Source organism: Sceloporus undulatus, chromosome 5 (genome assembly GCF_019175285.1).
Source record: "Sceloporus undulatus isolate JIND9_A2432 ecotype Alabama chromosome 5, SceUnd_v1.1, whole genome shotgun sequence".
Lineage (NCBI taxonomy): Eukaryota > Metazoa > Chordata > Lepidosauria > Squamata > Phrynosomatidae > Sceloporus > Sceloporus undulatus.
Window position 1 is genome coordinate 11,671,882 of NC_056526.1, and position 20,153 is coordinate 11,692,034.

The window sequence follows — 20,153 nt, forward strand, 5'->3', positions numbered from 1 at the left end:
TCCTTTTCCTAATCTTCTGATTTCTTGACTGCAGCCTTTATTTGGGAGATGCTTAGCTATTTCAACTTCATTATTTAGGTTGGATTTGTGTACGTTCTCCGCAGTCATTACTTTTCTTTACGTTCAGCTGTAATAAGCATGCTTTTGCAACCTTGGTTACAAGTATGTACTGTTTTTTGGTAGATGCATGGTGTTATGTGAATATCTGATTTGCTGTTCCTTCCTCCTGTCTCAAGGGCTGCATCCACACTGGATAAATAACCCAGTTTGGCATTGCTTTAACTCTCTGTCTGGCTCAAGGCTATGGAATTCTGGGAGTTGGAGTTTGTTGTGGGACCCAGACCCACAACAAACTCCAACTCCCAGAATTCCATAGCCTTGAGACAGACAGAGAGTTAAAGCGGTGCCAAATCGTTGTTAAAGTGGTGTTAACCCAAATGTTGAAGGGTCTGAAAACCATGTCCTATTAGGAAGCTGGGGCTGTTCAGCCTGGAGAAGAGCAGATTAAGAGCCCTGTTTAAATACTTGAAGGGATGCCATATTGAGGAGGGAGCAAGCTTGTTTTCTGCTGCCCCAGAGACTAGGAGACAGAAGAATGGAATGGAATGGACAGGGAAAGAGATTCCATTTCAATATTGCTGACTAGCGAACTACCATTCCCAGAAACGCTTGCGAGAGAGCCGCCGCCGGCGCCCAGCATGCCCCGCGCGCAACTTGTGCGTGGAAAAGGGGGCGGGGCCTAAACGTGGCCTTGGTGGGCGTGGCCCGTTCTAAGTTTTCCCCTCAGAGCAACATGGCCGCCTCTGCTAGGTTGTCTTCCACCTCCCCTGGACGGCCTTCGGGAGATTCGGAGCCGCCGCCGCCGCCTTCTTCCCCCCACATGGCGGCCTTGATCTTGGCCCGCGGCGGCAGCAAAGGGATCCCCCTGAAGAACATTAAGCTCCTCGCCGGGGTCCCGCTGATTGGCTGGGTGCTGAGGGCAGCCCTCGACTCTGGCGTCTTTCAGAGGTGTGCGCATGCGTCAATCTTCTCCCTCACTTCCTCTCTTCCCCCCCCCCCTCCTTTTGTCAAAGGGAGTCCAGTGCTTTTGCTTCCAGGCGTCACTTCAGGGTTTTATTTATCTTAGTATAGTTTTTGTAGCCCTTGGCTCTCTTTCTTGGGCTAATAGGCTAATAATAATAATTAATTAATTATTATTATTATTCATACATTATTATAGGCTTGGCTTCAGGGTTCTATATGTTAGTTTTTGAAGCTCTTGGCTCTCTTTCTTGGGCTAATAATAATAATAATAGATAATAATTATTAATAAATTATTTATTATAGGCTTGACGAAGCCCTTGGATCTCTTTCTTGGAATAATAGGCCAATAATAATAATAATAATAATAATAATAAAATTATTTATAGGTTTGACTTCAGGGTTTCATTTGATAGTTTTTGAAAGCCTTGGCTCTCTTTATTGGGCTGATAGGATTATTATTATTATTATTGTTACTATAATTCACTTCAGGGTTTTGATAGCTGAGAAGGCACGATTCATTGGAAAGGTAGAAGACAGCAGAAAGAAAAGAAGACCACATTCAAGATGGATAGACTCAGTCAAGGAGATCACAGACTTGAATTCGCAGGACCTGAGCAGAGCGGTGGAAGATACTGGGATTCGGAGGCGTCTCATCTCCAGGGTCTCCTTGAATCGGGTCAAGTTGAAGGCAGTCGACAACAGCAGCCATCCTGGGAGTTGTAGTCCTAGGGTGCTTCTACACTGTAGAAATAATGTGGTTTGACACCCCTTGAACCGCCATGGCTCCCTCCCAAGGTGTCTTGGGATTTGTAGTTTTAGCGAGGCAACAGCACTCTGGCAGAAAGGGCTGAAGACCTTGCAAAACGTCAGATCCCAGGGTTTTCAAGGAGGGAGCACCATGACATCGGATGGAGCTACAGCACTTAAAATGGCGTCGTTTTATGGGAATGTTTCTACAGTGCTGATGCACCCACAAAATAAAGTAACTTCTGAGAACTGCGATGCAGGGCTTTATGTGGGTTGGGGTTAAGAACGTCCTTTATCTCTTCGCCTTCATGAAGCAGAAGCAGGGAGGGGATTTAATGCAGCTTTAATTTGAAGGTACTGTATCTTAAGTCTAAGCAGGAAGGTGGGGCAGTTTTTTCAATAGCCTTGCGAATGCTCTTCTAGAAAATCAAAACGCAATGTTGAGTATTATTATCTCTTCACTTAAGATACAGGAGGAACTGAAGGCAAAGAAGAGCTGACTTGTAACAAGTCAGTAATGTGCTGTTATGGAAACAAAGGTGGTACATATTATTGAAACAGGTGTGGTTCCTCCACTCCTGTTTCTTTACTTGCAGGATTTGCAAGTCCATTGTTTGTAAGTTTAGGACCATTGCATCATCATCTAGATACACCGCTCTGCCCTGGTCCCTCACTCTCTCAGCTAGATTTTCCTGTATTTACTTTATCTTTCTGCTGATGTTTAGGTGGCTGAATGCCCAGAACTAGCTTCATTATATGTCTTAACCCTGAAGACACCAGTCACACATATCCCCTTCTGATATACGGGCTTCAGGGCCTTAAATATTGCAAAGTAAACCAGAAATAAAGCATTCTGCAAAGGGATATTGTAGCACCTTTGAGAGTGACTGAAAGACAGAAGTTTGTAACATGAGCATTTGTAGACGTGCGTCTATTTCCCCATGCATCTGTGGAAGTAGATTTAAGTCTACAAAAGTTCATGCTACCAATTTCTATCTTTCAATTTGTCTCACAGGTGCTGCAAGATCCCTTTGCATACTGATTTTCCAGAATAACACGGCTATGTCTTTGAACTCTAGAAATAGAGCAGTCAGCCTTTAACTTGATGATGTCTGCGAGCATCCCCAAGTGAACACTTGTTCTATCTAAATAGCATTTAAAATCCTGGCAAAAAAATTAAGAGAGATTTTAAGACCTTAGTGTGACGTAGTGGTTTGAGTGTTGGACTATGACTCTGGAGACCAGGGTTCGATTTCCAGCTCTGCCATGAAACCCACTGGGTGACTTTGGGCATGTCGCATTCTCTCAGTCTCAGTAGGTGGCAATGTCAACCCTCCTCTGAAGAAATCTTGCCACAAAAACCCCATGATAGGTTTGTTTTATTGGTCACTATGGTTTGGAGATGAGTTGAAGTCACACAACAACATTATAGATGGCATAAACGCCCTAAGGGCATCAGACCCTTGTGTATATAAAACATGACTGAATTTTATTTTAGACTTAGGTTCCATCTCCAAGATGGGCATGCGTATGTTACATACATATTAGCAACTACGTCATCATTATTATTATTATTATTATTATTACTACTACTACATACATATTTTCAAATACATTATATACGCACACGCAGATACAGGTATTCTAAAATGTTAAAACAAAAACAAAAAAATGAAATTGAAATTGAAAACACTTCAGGTGACAAGCATTTCAGATAAGGGAGAGTCAACCTGCAGTTTGTATTGGTTAATGGTTGCTAGCTGCTTTAGCATCCTTGAACATTTTACATTCACAATAAAAGTGTCACTGCTTAAGGTTAGAATCATGTGTCTGGTATTTTGGAAGTATGTTCCACTGCTTCCATTGGGGCCTCCTTGTGAGTGAATAGGCATGGAATCAGACTGTATGGGCCTCCCCAGTATATTTAGCTCTGATGTAGAAGTTGCCATCACATCAATCTATTCTTGCTGTTCCCAACAATATGACTAGAAATCAAATGAGAGGCTATTTACATGCTTTCATCTTGCGAGGTTGCAAGGTCTGCTTCTGGATGAACAGTTCTGCCATCTCCACTCCTCCTTGTCTTTCAGGACAACAGTGTAAAACTGCTGTATATTTTTTGTCTCCCAACAGTGTTTGGGTTTCCACAGACCATGATGAAATTGAGAAAGTAGCCAAACAGTTTGGGGCTCAAGTTCATCGAAGGAGCTCGGAAGTGTCTAAAGACTCCTCTACTTCCCTGGATGCCATTGTGGAATTCCTTCAGTATCATGATGGTGTGGTATCAGTCATTAATAATTTTGGATTTGTTAAGAAATTATTTATAAATGCCCCTGTGACTTTTTAATGAACCTTTTAAATAGCTGCCTGTTTAGAGTTTTTATCTCCTTTGGAAACCAGCCTGTTGCATAAATCCATAGTTGTTTTGCTTTGAATGACACTGTCTTCCTCATTTTGGTGCTTAGATTATATATAATGTGTCCACTTCCATTTTTAAAAAATGTATAGTGCTTGTAAATGATACTGGCCCATTTTGAATAATCATATACATAAAAACAACCAGTATTTTTATGGTCTTTTATTCCCTCTCTGTTGTTTCTCTCTCTTCCCCAGAGGTTGCTGTCATAGGAAATATTCAAGCAACCTCCCCCTGTTTGCATCCCACCGATCTAATCAAAGTGGCCAAAATGATCCAGGAGGATGGCTTTGATTCTGTCTTCTCTGTCGTGAGGCGGCATCAATTTAGGTGGAGTGAAATAAAAAAAGGAGGTAGGAGATACCCAAGTTTACAACTGCTAATGCCTATTATAAAATCTAGGAATACAGACAGAAAAACCACTGGTCAATTCTAGTTATAATGGTAATAGCTGTTCAATAATAAAACAGACTGCCTTTAGATCTGTTTGCTTCTCTATTGTTGGAGACATTTAACATGACTGGATAGCTGTCAGTGATGCCATACCTGCATTTGACATATATCCTGCATTGACCAGGGATTTGGAGTAGATGACTAAGAGCACAGTTATCTCTTTTGCTATATTATTCTGTATTGTGGTGGGTAATAAGTGGCCCTCCAGATGCTGTTAAGTTGCAGCACGTTTCTTTCACCACTGGCTATGCTAGCTAGGGTTGATGCAAGTTGAAAACCAACAATATCTGGAGGATCACAAGTTCTGTGTTTATACTGAGCGGCTCTAGCCCCCCAAGGCTCTGAATGAAGGCTTTGGCATATACTTGTTTTTTGTTTTAGCCTTTGTAAGTACTCTTGAGTCCCAGTATTGGGGAAGAGGTGGGAAATAAATGAAATAGCATCAGTAACAATGATAACAACAACAACTGCTACTACCATCACTACTACTGGTGGAGACATAAGCCTGAAAAAGATGCTGAAAATGGATGATATAAAAATCATATGGGACCTTAAGACTTAAATGGACAAACAGTTAAAACATAATATGCCAGATATAACTGTGTTTTAGTAAAAGAAAGCTTGGATTATAGATATGGCAAGCTCAAAGAACAGCAGTGTCAAAGGCAAATGTCCAAAATATGCTGCAGAAATGATCCAGTTTGAACTTCTTTAACTGCCCAGGCTCAGTGCTGGGGAATCTTGGGAATTGTAGTTTTTTTCGCACCAGAGCTCTCTGGCAAAGAAAGGTAGATGTTTCACAAAACCACAGTTCTCAGGATTTCCTAGCACTCAGCAAGGGCAGTTAAAGCAGTCTCAAACTGGATTATTTCTGCAGTATCTTTTGGACCAATGAGATGGAAAAGATGGTGACAATTCAAGAACTAAAAATCAAGATTCACCACATTCGGGGAAAGGAAATTATGGTTCCAGTGGTGATGGGTGCCCTGGGAGCAATTCCAAGTGGCCAGGCAAACCAACTGAGTCACTGAGTCACAATAGCCCAATTTAAAAAAGCAACACTACTTGGACCATGCCACATTATCCAAAGATACCTCACTGATTCCTAGATTCTTGTATAGCAACTGAATCATTGATGGTTCAAACCACCTGTCAGTAAATACTTAGTAGAATCATTTACCAATTACAAGATCACAATCATACCTCTCAGCCCTCTTACCATAATTACTTCAAGAGGGGATGATAAAGAGTTGAACCTTTAAGCCAGACCACTGTAGCAAATGAGTAATGCAAGAGAGGTCTCTGGGATCATCCAGCTAGAGACATAATCCAGGTTTTACAGTCTTAATGGTTGTCAACTTACATACTCTGTGTGCTGCCCCTCCCCTTAAAATACCAGGATGACATACAAAATATCAGCAATTATCAATATCACAAATCCTTTCACTCTCTTTCTCTCTTTCTTCAGTGAGTGAAGTGACTGTACCTCAAAATCTGAATCCTGCCAAACGTCCCCGGCGCCAGGACTGGGATGGTGAACTTTATGAAAATGGGTCATTTTATTTTGCCAAAAGGGCCCTAGTTGAAAAGGGGTACTTACAGGTGGGTGCTGGCATTCAGTTATTGTTTTTATAAAACTTCATTCTCTCAGCACTTAGCATGGAGATCTAGGATAGTTTTGAGACTCCTTTCATGCAATTTAGTTGATGGAACTCAGTTATCCTTTCAAAACTCTTTAACCACCTATAATGCAGGGAGGGACCAGATCAAGGCATCTTGATTCTTTTTTCATATAAATTTCCTGGGGGGGACCCCTAAGTGCTTTTTGTCCCCAAATATACTGTTTTGAAATAGGTGCCCTTTGTTTTGTTGTTTATATCCTGTCACTTTGCACCCTTTTCATTCTGGCAGGATAGGAATATACAGTTTGTGGGGCTGAATCTGGTCCTATTGCCGTCCAAATTCAGCTTTCTAGCATTCCCGAGATGGCAACATATTTCCCATGATACTGGATTTTGATGACTTTCTCAATTTTGCACAGGATTTTTTTCTCGTTTTGGAAGGTTGCAGTGCTTCTCCTAAGGTTTAATTACTGGCAGTTCTAAATTAAATTCCAAGTTTTAAGTTCAAATATTAAGCTCAAATGATTGGCTTTAAGCTTTAAGCTTAAATATATGATCTCTGTTTTTTTTAACTCACTAGGGTTCATGAATGTAGTTTGATACCAGATTCATAGAATCATAGAGTTGTCCAGTTCTGGGCACCACAATTCAGAAAGGATGTGGACAGGCAGAAACATGTCTAAACGAGAGCCACCAAAATGGTGAAGGGCCTGGAAAGCCTTATGAGGAAAGACTTGGGGAAATGGATAATAATAATAATAATAATAACAACAACAACAACAACAATAGATATTCTGCTTAATTTCAGGGAATCCAAGCAGATTACAGCAGTAAAATAACATACAATTAGCCTGGAAAAGAGACAATTAAGAGGGGATATGATAACTCTGTTTAAGTATCTGAAGGGGTGTCACATTGAGGAGATTGAACACAGCAGTTTATTTAATGACATAGTGCTAGGGGAAGTCTGGCCTGGGAGTCTGAGATTGCACCATGAACAAGGAATTAAATCAATTTTATATAGAATTCTTGCAAAAACATGTAAGGGCAGCAACTGAACAAAAGGCTAGGACAGTTGTGCAAACTCACCAGTAAGGAGCAAGTACTATTTCCAAACTGTGTATGTCACATTTGTTCTTGTAGCTTACTCCAAAATCTTTGCTATTATCATATCACTAGAATATGTCAGGATATTTGGGAACATGGCTCAGAATGTTTTGTACACATTTAACTTAACATGAAATCACAAGGAACTTAACAGCACTTTCTATGACTAAACAAACTCCCCTCCCCACCCACCCAACATGGCTGTCTCTCATTTAGGCCTTTCTCACTTTTCTCCTTCAGGGACTGAACACATCTTCATGCTACTTTCCACATGTATAGAATTTTGTACCTTACAAATGATGCACATGGAACTTCTACATGCTAAGCAGCCCACACCATTCTTCTCTTCATTTGTTTCAGCAAAATTGGTTGATGCTTGTTCTTAATTTTGCTTAGGGTGGGAAAATGGCTTATTATGAAATGCGTGCTGAGCACAGTGTGGATATAGATGTTGACATTGACTGGCCTATTGCAGAGCAAAGAGTACTGAGGTAAAAACAAAAATGGATTTTTTCAGTTTGTTGCAATATTTCTCCCCTTCTACAATTTCTCAGTGCCAGTTTATACAGTTGTCAGAATTAAATAGTGCATCACTTCAGTGCTATAGGTGTGGATGGCTGCATATTTGAAATTTTCTCCTCCCACTCAGCAGATTTAAAAGTTGAAAAACCTTTTTAAAAACCCCAACAATTGCTTGGATATTATCAAGCAAAAATTGCATGTGACTTGGCACCCCTTGATTGGAAATGACCAGTTCTTTCTAGATGGTGTTTAAAATTGAACAGTGTTGTTGTTTCTTAGATTTTTATTTCACTCAATCCAGGAGGTCCCAGTCAACTTTAAATCTGCATGGCAGAAAATAAAACTAAATGTCCCAATTCCCTCTTCCTGTCTTTCTCACTTTCCCTTACACTACTGTGTGCATTTGTATGGATTTGAATCTCAGTGATCTGTAGTCAGATATTCTTTCTCTATACAGTATTTCTCTTGACTGGTTTGATATATGCATCTGGAGGTTGAGTGCTTTCTCCATGCAAAAGGTTGTTCTGCATAGAAAATGAAGATGTCAGGCAGAAGGTTAGACTGGAAACCTTTTCTCTGACATGTGCTTGTTTCACCATTGTAAATCACAGAATCATAAAATTGGAAAAGATCACAAGGGCCATCCAGTCCAACCCCCTGCCATGCAGTAACTGTCAATCAAAGCATCCCCAACAGATGGCCATCCAGCTTCTCTTTAAAGACCTCCAAAGAAGGAGATTCCACCACACTCTGAGGGAGTGTGTTCCACTGTCGAGCACCCCTTACTGTCATGAAGTTCCTCCTAATGTTTAGGTGGGATCTCTTTTCCTAAAGTCCTACACAGCTTAGGTCCAGACAATTTGAGAGACTATGGCTGGTTACAAACCGGCATTTGGGACGTCCAGAGGACGTCCCATTTTAAAAAAAGGGCGTCTCTTCTAGACGCCCCTGGGCCTAATACGGACTCTGTCCGTACAAGATGGCGCCGGCCCCTCTACATGGCCGGCGCCATCTTTGCGTATCGGACGCTGAGCGTCTGTACGCGTCGCGTCCTTTGTGACGTAGTGAGTGCGCCCCTGGCGCCTCGCTACGTCGCAAACGCGACTCTAAAAGAAGCTCCATTTTGGAGCTTCTTTTTCGGTCTGCACGGGAGCCGCGCCGTGTGGAGGCTCCGGCTCCCCCGCGGACTAAAGCGGCTGTTTGTATCCCTCCAGTATCTTCCCATATGAACCAGCCAGAGCCATAAGATCATCATGGCAAGGCTTTCTCTAGGTCCTGCCAAGATCACAAGCTCGCTTGGTGAGAACACAAGAGAGAGTATTCTCAGTAGCTGCTCTCACCCTCTAGAATACTCTTCCATCGGAAGCTAGGCTGGCCCCCTCCCTGCCTGCTTTTCATCAGTGGCATATAAGTTATATCAGTGTGGTTTTATAGAGCAAGTGGTGAAATGTGTTTATTTTGAGGATAGTTCCATGGTGAGAGCCCTACCTTGTAATATAAAGTAGCACTGTCCAGATGCAAGCTTACCTTTTCAGTGGGAGCTAATGCTGCCATAATTCTATTTTTCTCCTTCCCAAGTCAACCTCTTCCATGTAGAGTTAAGTATTGCAACTGTGTTTTTCTTCCTCTTGTCCACAATTGCTGTACCTATTTTTCCATGTCGTATATCATATCGTGTTTAGTTGTATCCTGTTCTTTTCTCAGAACTGGGACTCAGAGCGGCTCACAACCTTAAAAGAATAGTACAATTAAAAACATAGAAAAGTGGTACATTAAAATGGAATTAAATTATTACAATATTAAAATTGATAGCTTATTAAAAGAATAAAATACAGTTTAAAAAGATAAAGCCCTGGTGGCTCAATGGTTAAAATGCCTGTACTGCAGCCACTCACTCAGAACATAAGATTGAGAGTTCAGTACCAGCTAAGGGGGCTCAAGCTTGACTAAGGCTTGCATCCTTCCCAGATTGTTGGGGGCAATTAGCTTACAGTTGTAAACCATTTAGATGCTGTTAGTTCAGTATGAAGCAATATATAAATGAAGCTGATTGTTTTTGTTTTGTTTAAAACACTTTAAAATGATAGAGCACCCCAAGCCAGTCCTTTAAAAACATTCGGTTTTAAAATTTGCTATACCTGTTTTTCCAGGTACGGTTACTTTGGTAAAGAGACCCTGAAGGAGGTGAAGTTGCTGGTTTGTACTGTTGATGGATGCCTCACCACTGGTCATATCTATGTCTCGGAAGATGAGAAGGAGATTGTTTCATATGATGTCAGGGATGCTGTTGGGATTAACTTGCTCCAAAAAAGAGGTGTTGAGGTACATTTTAACTTGTTGCCATTTTGGACCAGGTTCACCAAGGGTTATATGATGGAAGATGAACAACAGCATCCACCAGCTTTTCCTGATGTGGTGCCCTCCAGATGTGTTGAATTGCAACTCACACTATGCCGACGTATACTGGTTAGGATGAAGGGGGTTGTACTCTGACAAACCTGGAGGAGAACCAGTTGAGGAAGGCTGGTGCGTAATGGTTTTTTGTGGGTTTTTCAGGCTATGTGGCCATGTTCTAGAAGATTTTCTTCGTGACATTTCGCCAGCATCTGAGGTTGCCAGCCACAGATGCTGGCGAAACGTCAGGAAGAAAATCTTCTAGAACATGGCCATATAGCCCAAAAACCCCACAAAAAACCATGGATGCCGGCCATGAAAGCCTTCAGCTTCATGCTGATGCATAAGTCCTTTAAAACGCCATCTCCAGCTTCAAAATCCAAATTCTAGAATGAATTCTCAGTTCAGCGCTCTTGAGTCTTGTAGGTCTGGTGGGTGCCAAGTATGAATTGAGCATGTGCCCCAACATCCTTTACAACCCACTGAGTTTCTATGATACTGCTTATTAGCTGAGAATTTGAAATGGAAAGAGGTCCGTAAAGGCAGAAAAACGTACTGATTTCTCCTGACACTTGTACACTGATCTACCTCTGTAAAGAGTCCTGATTTCCCATGACTACTTTTCAATTTGGCACTGTTGGGTAGTTTAGGAGAAGAGGCAGTGAATGTAGTAGACTTTGTGGCCAAGCAAGGATATTATTTACGTTTCCCTGATCTTGATTCAACAGTTCACTGTATGACACTGGGATTGCACCCCTTATACATGAATTTTCTGCCATTGGCCACCAACTAATGTACCTCTCAATTTATTCCATAGTTTCTTAGGTTGGCCAATCCATAATGAAGGTGTCCTATTGCATGAAAGACAATTTCGTTACATGCCAGTATCCACAGTTCTGTTCTCCCCCCCCCCCCCCATCAAAACGTGTGCCATGATATGTTCTCTAAATATTTGCTTTATATTATTTCTTCTTCCCATACTGTTCCCACTTGTTGTCCTAATAGAATTTGGTTTATCCAGGTGCGACTGATCTCAGAGAGGAATTGCTCAGCAAAGGCACTTTCTGCCATGAAGCTGGGCTGTCCAATGGAAGTCAGCGTGACAGACAAGCTGCAAGTTGTTGAGAAATGGCGGAAGGAAATGGGATTGTGCTGGAAGGAAGTGGCATACTTAGGTTAGCTTGTCTTCTCTCCCACTCTGATTGGAAGCCTGACATCAGTTCTTTATTTAATTCTATATTTTTGAATTGACAGATCAGCTAAACCAGGTGTGTGGGCAAGTTTGGGAGGGAGGTTTCATCCTCATCACCCACTGGGAGCAACACCAAGTCTGGAAATAGGTTGCTGCTTGCCCACCACAGGGCTGGGTCGCTGTAATACCCTCAGTGTGGGGCTAGTCCAAAAGCTGTAGCTAGTGCGGAGTTCATCAGCTAGGCTAGCTAGTGCTCTAACATCCCAGCAGCAGTACTGCTGAAGGTATGCTTCTTTACCACCAGCCCAAGTTTAAGATTTTGTCATTAGTTTATAAATCAGACTTGCCTTTCTGAGAGTCTGTATTTTCCCTCATAGTCAAATCCAGTCCTTAAGGTTATCTGGAAAGGGCCTACTAATAGTGTCGTGTCCTTTGAATGTCTGTTTTGTTGTTGTTCAGAACCTGGCGTTTAGTGTGACAGTACCCACTGTATGGAGTATTCTTCCATCTGGGGTTATAAGTGTTCTAGCCATTTTTGGTTTTAGGTGCATGTCATTTATTTACAAATATTTGTAAGCTGCTTAGATCAGAAAATGCCAAAATGGTATACCACAGTAAAACATACTATACACAAAATGCACAAGTGAAAATGTGATTTTTAATTATCTATGGTTGTATGTGGTTTTACATTGCCTATGAAATAGGCCAGGGGTGTGTACTTGTGGGGGGTTAGAGGGCTGTTTTCAGCTTCTCTGGGAACCAGCAACAACTAGAGGTGATGTTTCAGGCAACTAGAAGTTACTTCCACTCATTTTTAAAATAGTGCCTTACTATTATGGGTTCAGGGCTCTTGAAATCAAAGTTTATGTGCCAAAATGGGATTTCTGACATTATTCTTGGCAAAAAAAGTTTCAGCTGATCAGTCAATATATCAATAATTTATTATGGTCATAGACTAGCACAAATAGAAAGAAGAGTGGTTACCATGAGATAAAATTTGACAAAGTAGTCAAAATACAAAGTAGAATAAAATACAATAAACGTGTATGGTAAAATTTGTCAAAGTGGGATAAAATACAAAGTGATATAAAATACAATAAAAATGTAAACACTTATTTTCTTGAAAAACTTCTGGCATCTGGTAGGGGACTCGCATCCAAAGGTTGCATACAGTCCATGGGCCACACAATTCCCACCTCTGAAATAGACAGTAGTTTGGACTACTTGGAGAGTTTACTAAAATAGGATACAAAAATCTGACACTTAGAAGTGTGTGTTGAAGGTAAGGACATAACTATTTTTTGCACACACACACACACACATAATACATTCATAGAATGTGTGAGGGTATGTCTGATTATTGAAACACACATCTTTAAAAGCTTTCTATGTAAACAGTTTACAAATATTTGCAAGTAAATAAATGCATATAAAATAACACTAGAGTATCAACACTGCATAGTTCTAGCATTCTAATACTGCTTTAACTGCTGTGGCTTCATCCTATAAAATCCTAGGATTGTTAGCTTGGTGGGGTACTTAGAATTCTCCAGTCTACTCTCCTGAACTATATAAAGCATTAGAACTCTCTGATGGAGAATCCTAAGTACTGCACCAAAGTACAAATACCAAGGATACCTTTGTAAACAAAATTGTAGCAAAGTGATATAACAGTGTAGTGTGGGTGCCACCCAGATCTAGTTTGCTGTAAAGTTCTCCTGCTGCTACTGTGTTGTTTTTCCAGGTTTCTTTTGTTGCACATTGCTGTTAGCACTTTTAAGTATCTTGGAAAGGCAACAGCAGTGCTTAACAAATAAATGGTTGAACTTGTAGCCATCTGTTAGTGGTGTGCTTTTTTGTAAAAAAAAAAAGAAGAAGAAGAAGAAGAAGAAGAAGAAGAAGAAGAAGAAGAAGAAGAAGAAGAAGAAGAACTTTGACCTAATGTATAGCGATGTGTCTCTCTCCCTGTAGGAAATGAAGAATCTGATGTGGAATGCCTGAAGAAAGCTGGTATGAGCGCTGTTCCTGCAGATGGTTGCCCAGCTGCACAGAAAGCCACGAGCTACATCTGTAAATGTAACGGTGGCCGTGGTGCAATCCGAGAGTTTGCCGAACACATATTCCTCCTAATGGAAAAGGTGAACTCAACTGGAAAGAAACCACGGTGTTAAAGGCCTGAAGCTGGGGGGAAGAAGTCTTTTGATTCCATTCTGTTGGTCTCTTTGTTTACTTGTGCCTTTAGAAAAACAACAACAACACATTTTGGGAAGCCAAAGGGCACTGTCAGGAATTATTTAAAGCATGTGTTTTCAGGCACTTGAACCAAATAGTTAAATTCTCTCTTCCAAATCTTTGCTGGTGTTAACAGCCATCCAACTGAAGTTGACTACAGTCAACATTGCTCAGTAAGCCTGAAAAATTGGCGGTATTGCTGTCCCTCCTCTCAGGGGATGTTGATGTTTTCTTTTTCAGAATCAATTGTACGATTCTGTCACGGGCACAGAGCTATGGTGTGAGGAACTGATAGCATTGTTTAGAACTTATTTTCCCTGCAGAGAATGGTCTCTCTTCTCCTGTTGGCAACAAAGACTCTCCTTCCCTTTCCAGTAAGAATACACTGTGTGTTCTGGCACTTCACAAAGTGTGTATCTGCAGCAGGGTCTGTCTAAGGGCTCCCAAGATTACAAGAGACTGAATTCGACCCCTGCCCTGATTTGAATAGGTGAAAGGGAGTTTCATTGCTCAGCAGTAGAACACATAATTTGAATGCAGAAAATCCCTGGTTCAGTCTCAGCATAAACATGACCAGGGATCCTTGACTCCAGAGTTTGAGGGCACCAGCCTGAAGCAGTGTGGTTAGGGAAGATGGGAGGCATGCATTAGAAGAATCAGGGAGCTTGTGATGTGAAACAGTCTGTCACCAAAACATGGATTATTTTATTTAATTATTTTCATTTTGAGCTACAAAATCCAGAATCCCTTAGCCAACATGGCTGTCTTGGCAGAATGCAAAGACATTGCTGTGTTATTCTGGAAAACCAAGTAGACTTCAGTCTATTTCCTTAGATGCATGAACTTTCTGGACTCTCCACTTCATGTATCTGAGGAAGTAGGCTCAAATCTGTGAAGCTCATGATACCAACTTCTCTCTTTCAGTTAGTCTCACAGATGCTACAAGATCCCTTTGAATAATGACTATGTTGGTTAGGGAATTCTTGGAGGTGTACTCCAAAAAGTAACTATTGTAATTAGGGATCTACCTAAGATTCCGAAGAGCTACTTCGAGCCAGTTAACCATCCTGGTTCCTGATGCTAGTCCATAGATTCCTCATTATGTTTTGAGGCTCATCTTTAGATCTGATGCTCTGCTTTTTGGCATATCCTGTCCCTTTGCTCTTACTTTTGATCCAGTTTGTGCAGTTGGCAGAGTCATACATAGGGTATTTTTCCCTTAGAATGTACCACCAAGGTGAGGACTGAATGTTAGTTTCCCTTCCTTCTGAAAGAGCCATCTTTGAATATAGGAATAAAATGTACATTAGATGAAGGCTAGGGCCAGCATGGTGTAGTGGTTTGAGCACTGAAGACCAGGGTTTGAATCCCTAATCAGCCATAGGAACCCACTAGTTGACCTTGGTCATGTCACACTCTCTCAGCCTGAGGAAGACAAAGGCCCCTCTGAACAAATCTCACCAAGAAAACCCCTTGATAGGGTTGCCTTAGGGTCGCTATATATCAGAAATGACTTGAAGGCACATAACAAGTAAGGCTAGGTTGAACACTTCTCCCTGACTTGTTATTTTTCAATTCAGCAGGGTGGCAGTGGAGAGTTGTATAAGCAAGTATGAGAAATTGTGATATAGTATTCATGTTTTGTTTTTCTGCTATTTTTAAGGCTAAATGAAACAAGGATGAATGTTATGCCACTTTCTGTGTAAGATGTCTGGTGGAAACTTTGACAGAGATGTTCAGCTCCTGGAAGTCCCAGCTAACATAGCCAAGTGTTGTGAATGTTGTTGGCTACTAGACTCAGGGCATTATAATCCAGAAAAGTCCCTTTCCCAAGCTCTGGCAAAATCCAAAATATCTAGAGGACTAAATGATTCCCACCCCTGGTTTAAAAGATATTTGAGGTGTTCACTATCTGCTGTGGATACATGGCTTGTGTACCTGGAAGGCTGTGCTGACATGCAAATACTACACCCAAAGATGCTGGCAAGGAGATTAGGAACTCTGAAGATGCCAACCACAGATGCTGGTGAAACATCAGGAGGAAAATTTTCTAGAATATGGCCACATAGCCCAAAAAACCCACAAAAAAACAAACCACAGATTAGGAACCCTTGAAAAAGACATTGGTCTGCATGCAACTCTGTTAAGAGTAGAGCATGTTCACACATTTTATGTTGTCACTAAGAACTGCCTTTACTTAAAGTTGTCCAGTGCTTAGCTGCCATTTGTGCAAAGATTCACTCTGCACTGGATTGAAAACTATATGAAAATGGACGTATGAAGCTTGCTTTGTAGTGAGTTGTACCACTGGACCACCTTGTCCCTATACTGGCTGCTTGCTACTACCTATAGGCTGTCAGTGGGCCAATGAGATAACAGAAGCACTATGCAGGGACTGGCAATCTTCCGCTCTACAGTTGTTGGACTGCAATTCCCATCAACCTTAGCCAGTGTTGACAGTGAGGAAGGGTCATCCAAAAACATCTAGAAGACCTCTAGCTATCCTCCTCAGTACCACATAGACAACATGGTTACAACCTCTTGGTACAATGGGGGCCTTGTTAAAAAGAATCAACATTTATTCCATATTTGATGGTTCTGATCAATATCCTCTTTTTAATCTGTGAATACTGTAGTTCTGTTTTTGATTTTGTTTTAATCTGTGGTGAATATTGATTGTGATTTATCTTTTCTATTTGGTTTACAGTGTGCTTTGGGGCTCTTATTTATTTATTTATTCCCCACAAGTTTGCCTGTCTAAATGAAGTTAGTCAAGAGGTGGGAACAGTTAATTTTTGAATTGCATCTCCCAGAATCTCCCAGCTAGCTAGACAGTCAATATGCTCTGTGTGGGTGGGTGGGAGCTCTGCGAGTTATAGTCCAATGTTATTATTTTCACTTTTTCAAGCTCTGATTTCATGTCATCTTTACTGGAAGAAAATCCACCTGTGCAATCACAGTTTAGTTTGCCTATATTTTGCCTCTAGCATTCTGGTTTTTCAAGGAATTTGGGGCTTGGTATAAACTGGAGCTGGATTGTTACCTGATTAAATCTGCTGGCAGAAAAATCAAGAAGAAATTGCTCTTGAATGGAAGGTTGTACTTTGAGTTCTTTCAAAGAAGGATAACTCTTCTTTCTGCTATTCAAACTACATAATAGTTTTGTTAAACATTCCTGTGGGTTAAAAATAAAGAATTTCTGTGCTCAAATGCTCTACTGGGAAATACTGGTGTCAAAACGTTGGGTATTTTTTAGCTGTTGTGCCTTGCTGTTTTTTTAGATATCAGGACAATAACTCAACAGTGGTTAAAATAATTCCTCGTTAGGCTGGTTTTATTCAAAAGTAAAGAGGTTCATGTTCTTCCTTTTATGAATACAAATAGATATGCAGTTGCACCTCCATATCCATGGATTGTAATAATTAACTAACCTATAAGAGTAGCCACATGGTGCCTGCCACATGGGTGCTTCCACATCAAGCTGCTAAATTCAAGAACCATGAAACTGGAAAATCTAGCTTGGATAATGGTCTGATTCTGGCAGTCTGTGCTTGCTGGGCTGGGCTTGTGACTGAATCTGATCAGTATATTCTTAGATTCTGCTTCCAATTAGATCCCCCAAATGTATAGACTCATAGTGTTTTATGTGTCAAGTGCTTCCCAAATGATATTTGTAAATGCCTGGTGATTCCAACAGTCAGCCAGTAGGGGTGAGAAAGCATGAAAGGGTTTGCTTATGCATATATTCTTTAAATCGGGGTGAGCAGCTATGTCTTCCCAAGTGGTTTAGGTTTATACATTCCAGGAGCCCTAGTCAGCATTGCCAGTGGTAAAAGACTATGGTATTGTGGTTTTTAAAGTTTGCCACTGGGGTGATGAAGGTTGTTGTAATGCTTGGGGGGGACGGGACATTGTACTAAGTCTACCTCCTACTCAGATTTTTTTTAAATGCATACATAAGTTGTCACTATCTGTCTCTGTCCCCTTTGTGCAAGGGATGTATGGTTCCATGAAAATGTGAGGAAGAGGATATATGTCTCAATGTATTAAAAATCCAATTTTTCTTTAAGCAATTTTTTACCCTAAGCTTTAAACGCTTCTATTTTTTTTAGCTGTATGTTTTACATATTTTTCCTACACTGTCCAGACCCCTTTTCATACCTAACTGTGAACCATTTAGTATGGCTGTCCTTTTAGGTTCTAAGCAACCAGTTTGATGCTGGGACAGACCTATTTCCAGTATTTGGATTGTTTCCTAGAATAATTTCTATCCCCCTCCCCTTGACACACACACACACACACACTCAGTCAGTATGCTAGTTGGGGAGATTTTGGGAGTTGTAGTCCAAAAACTAACTTTTCTAGCCTCTGAGCAAACATGGCTTTGAATCCTGTTGGTTAGTTTTAACTAAAGTAGACCCATTGAATTGTTCAACTGCAAGTCAACATAGATAGGTAAATTCCATTGTTTTACTGGGTCAACTATGGTTAGGACTAACAATAGGATTCAGGCCTTCCACCTTTCATGTGACGTATAATTATACATTCATATCTCAGAATAATTACAAATAATTCAACAAGCATTGATCATTTAAAAACCTATTTATTAATCACACCAGCCACCTGAGTCCTATCTACACCATAAAAAAAAAATTTGTGCACATTCTATATTCCCTTTTAGAATGAAACCTAGTTCATGAATCTTGGAAATAGCAGCTCTTTTGAGTATCTACTGACCCAGGGCAAATACACTTCTGTACAGTCACCAACTTCTGTACAGTTTTGCCTCCAAATCAGCATTCATAAATGAGATGTTTTGCCACTTCACTGGATGCCATTTTCTTGTTAAATGTCTCTTCAAACATCCGGTTCTGTTTGGGTGTGAAATGATTTTTCCAGTCACCAACAGCACCTAAAGAATTAATGGGGGTTGGAGGGGAGAGAGATGAAGAGTTATGAATTTACCATAACAGAAATGGGGAAAGTTGCTTTTTCAATTAGAAAAAGTAACTTTTCCAAGCTTTAAACTAGATTGTTACTGTTGCAAGGATACAGCATGTACAACTGCAGTGAAGATATAAAATCTGGGATGCTTGTAATGAAAACTGACCCTGTGAGGAAGCCATTTCCTAGTGCACATGGCTTCCACTTCACCTTGCTCTATATGTGTCATGTCCATCATCATCTAAAGTATTCATGATAGATGAGATGAAATAGTCTCACATAGTAGGAGCTTGATCTGCACTTGGTGTCCCTATTGTTCTCTTCATTGTTCTTTTAGACGGTGTCTGCATGCAACAGACTCTCATAATGTGCTTTCTGGATAGTATCACCCTAGATTGCAACTGGGTAGAAGGTATATCATGCCTGAATGTCTTCCATGTTGGAAATTAAAGCACTCAGTGATATAGCAAGTATTGTGGACCAGTAACAGAGTGGAGTGGGAAATAGTCAAACAGCCTCTGGTTTTCTCTTCTCATCTTGCCTAACTTGTACAACCTTGACCAAAGAATGGTACACTCCTGTCTGGGATGGTCATCCCCTTCCACGAGTCGCAGCTTCAGGAGAGGCACACTTGGAGCAGTGTGGAAGGGAACACCCACTTAGCTACTAGGTTCTATCTGGCAGAGTCTCCATAATGATTGGGCAGACTGGCACAGATGGAGTATGTGCTTGTTCACCTTATTATCATAGTAACATGAACTCTCCTTCCCCATCATCAGGGGATGGGGGTTGGTTAGGAGGAAATTAAGGAAATGCTGACACCAGCAGTAACAGCAAAAAACAAGAAGGAAGCATTGTTGAGCACATGGCAGTGGCTTTAAGGATCCGTGGAACAGGAGATGGTGGGAGCAGCAGATGTATGGCCCCTCACCTTCCAGAGGTCAGCTCTGAGCTAGCTAAGTCTTCAGTGCCTCGTGCCCTGTGGTCTGCAGAGCTACGGTACTCCAGGAGGCTGGCTTGGAAAATCACCTGTGCCATATTGTCAAAGTGTTTGCACTAGTGGTAAGACTGTGGGTTGTTGGATTCACCTTGGAGTGTTCTGTAACCAGATTTGGGGACTTTGTACTAATGTTGAATTGATTTCCTAATACTCCCTTATCCGGAATTGTGAAATCTGAAAATACTCCAAAAACCAAAACATTTTTCCCAGGTGGCTGAGATAGTGACACCATTGTACACAAACCTTTAAAATTACCTTCAGGCATATAAGATATATGAAACCTAAATGAGCTTTGTGTTTAGAATTGGGTCCCATCTCTGAGACACCTCATTACACTTTGTTAAACCGCTTAGTACATTGGTGAGCGGTATAGAAATGTACTTGCTACTACTATGCACATATATGCAAATACAAGTATTCAAAACAAAAAAAAAACCCAACCCAAAAAACAAACAAAAAATCCCTTGAATCAATGGCTGAGTGCACCCTATTAGTGGCTCC

At 40.9% G+C, this 20,153-nt stretch overlaps 2 protein-coding genes across 2 annotated transcripts in view; one reads left to right on the plus strand and one right to left on the minus strand.

Annotated features, from left to right (window-relative positions):
* The first annotated feature begins 760 nt into the window (after positions 1 to 760).
* Positions 761 to 15,889, plus strand: CMAS (cytidine monophosphate N-acetylneuraminic acid synthetase). Its single transcript, XM_042469144.1, has 8 exons — positions 761 to 1,008; positions 3,904 to 4,046; positions 4,384 to 4,539; positions 6,108 to 6,241; positions 7,765 to 7,859; positions 10,041 to 10,212; positions 11,306 to 11,459; positions 13,448 to 15,889. The coding sequence occupies exons 1-8, from the start codon at positions 794 to 796 to the stop codon at positions 13,645 to 13,647; spliced, it is 1,269 nt and encodes a 422-aa protein (XP_042325078.1). The 5' UTR covers positions 761 to 793; the 3' UTR covers positions 13,648 to 15,889.
* A 2,441-nt stretch (positions 15,890 to 18,330) lies between these two features.
* The window catches only part of LOC121931413 (sulfotransferase 6B1-like), an 18,765-nt gene continuing 16,942 nt past the window's right edge, over positions 18,331 to 20,153 (minus strand). Inside the window, exon 6 of the mRNA XM_042469145.1 lies at positions 18,331 to 18,620. Within this exon, the coding sequence (XP_042325079.1) occupies positions 18,502 to 18,620 (119 nt within the window). The 3' untranslated portion in view covers positions 18,331 to 18,501. The remainder of the gene's footprint in view (positions 18,621 to 20,153) is intronic.

Excerpts from the sequence above, each read along its gene's own strand:
- CMAS (XM_042469144.1), top strand. The coding sequence starts at position 794 with ATGGCCGCCTCTGCTAGGTTGTCTTCCACCTCCCCTGGACGGCCTTCG. Across the intron at positions 1,009-3,903 it reads GACTCTGGCGTCTTTCAGAG|TGTTTGGGTTTCCACAGACC; the intron begins GTGTGCGCATGC and ends GTCTCCCAACAG. Across the intron at positions 11,460-13,447 it reads GAAGGAAGTGGCATACTTAG|GAAATGAAGAATCTGATGTG; the intron begins GTTAGCTTGTCT and ends CTCTCCCTGTAG.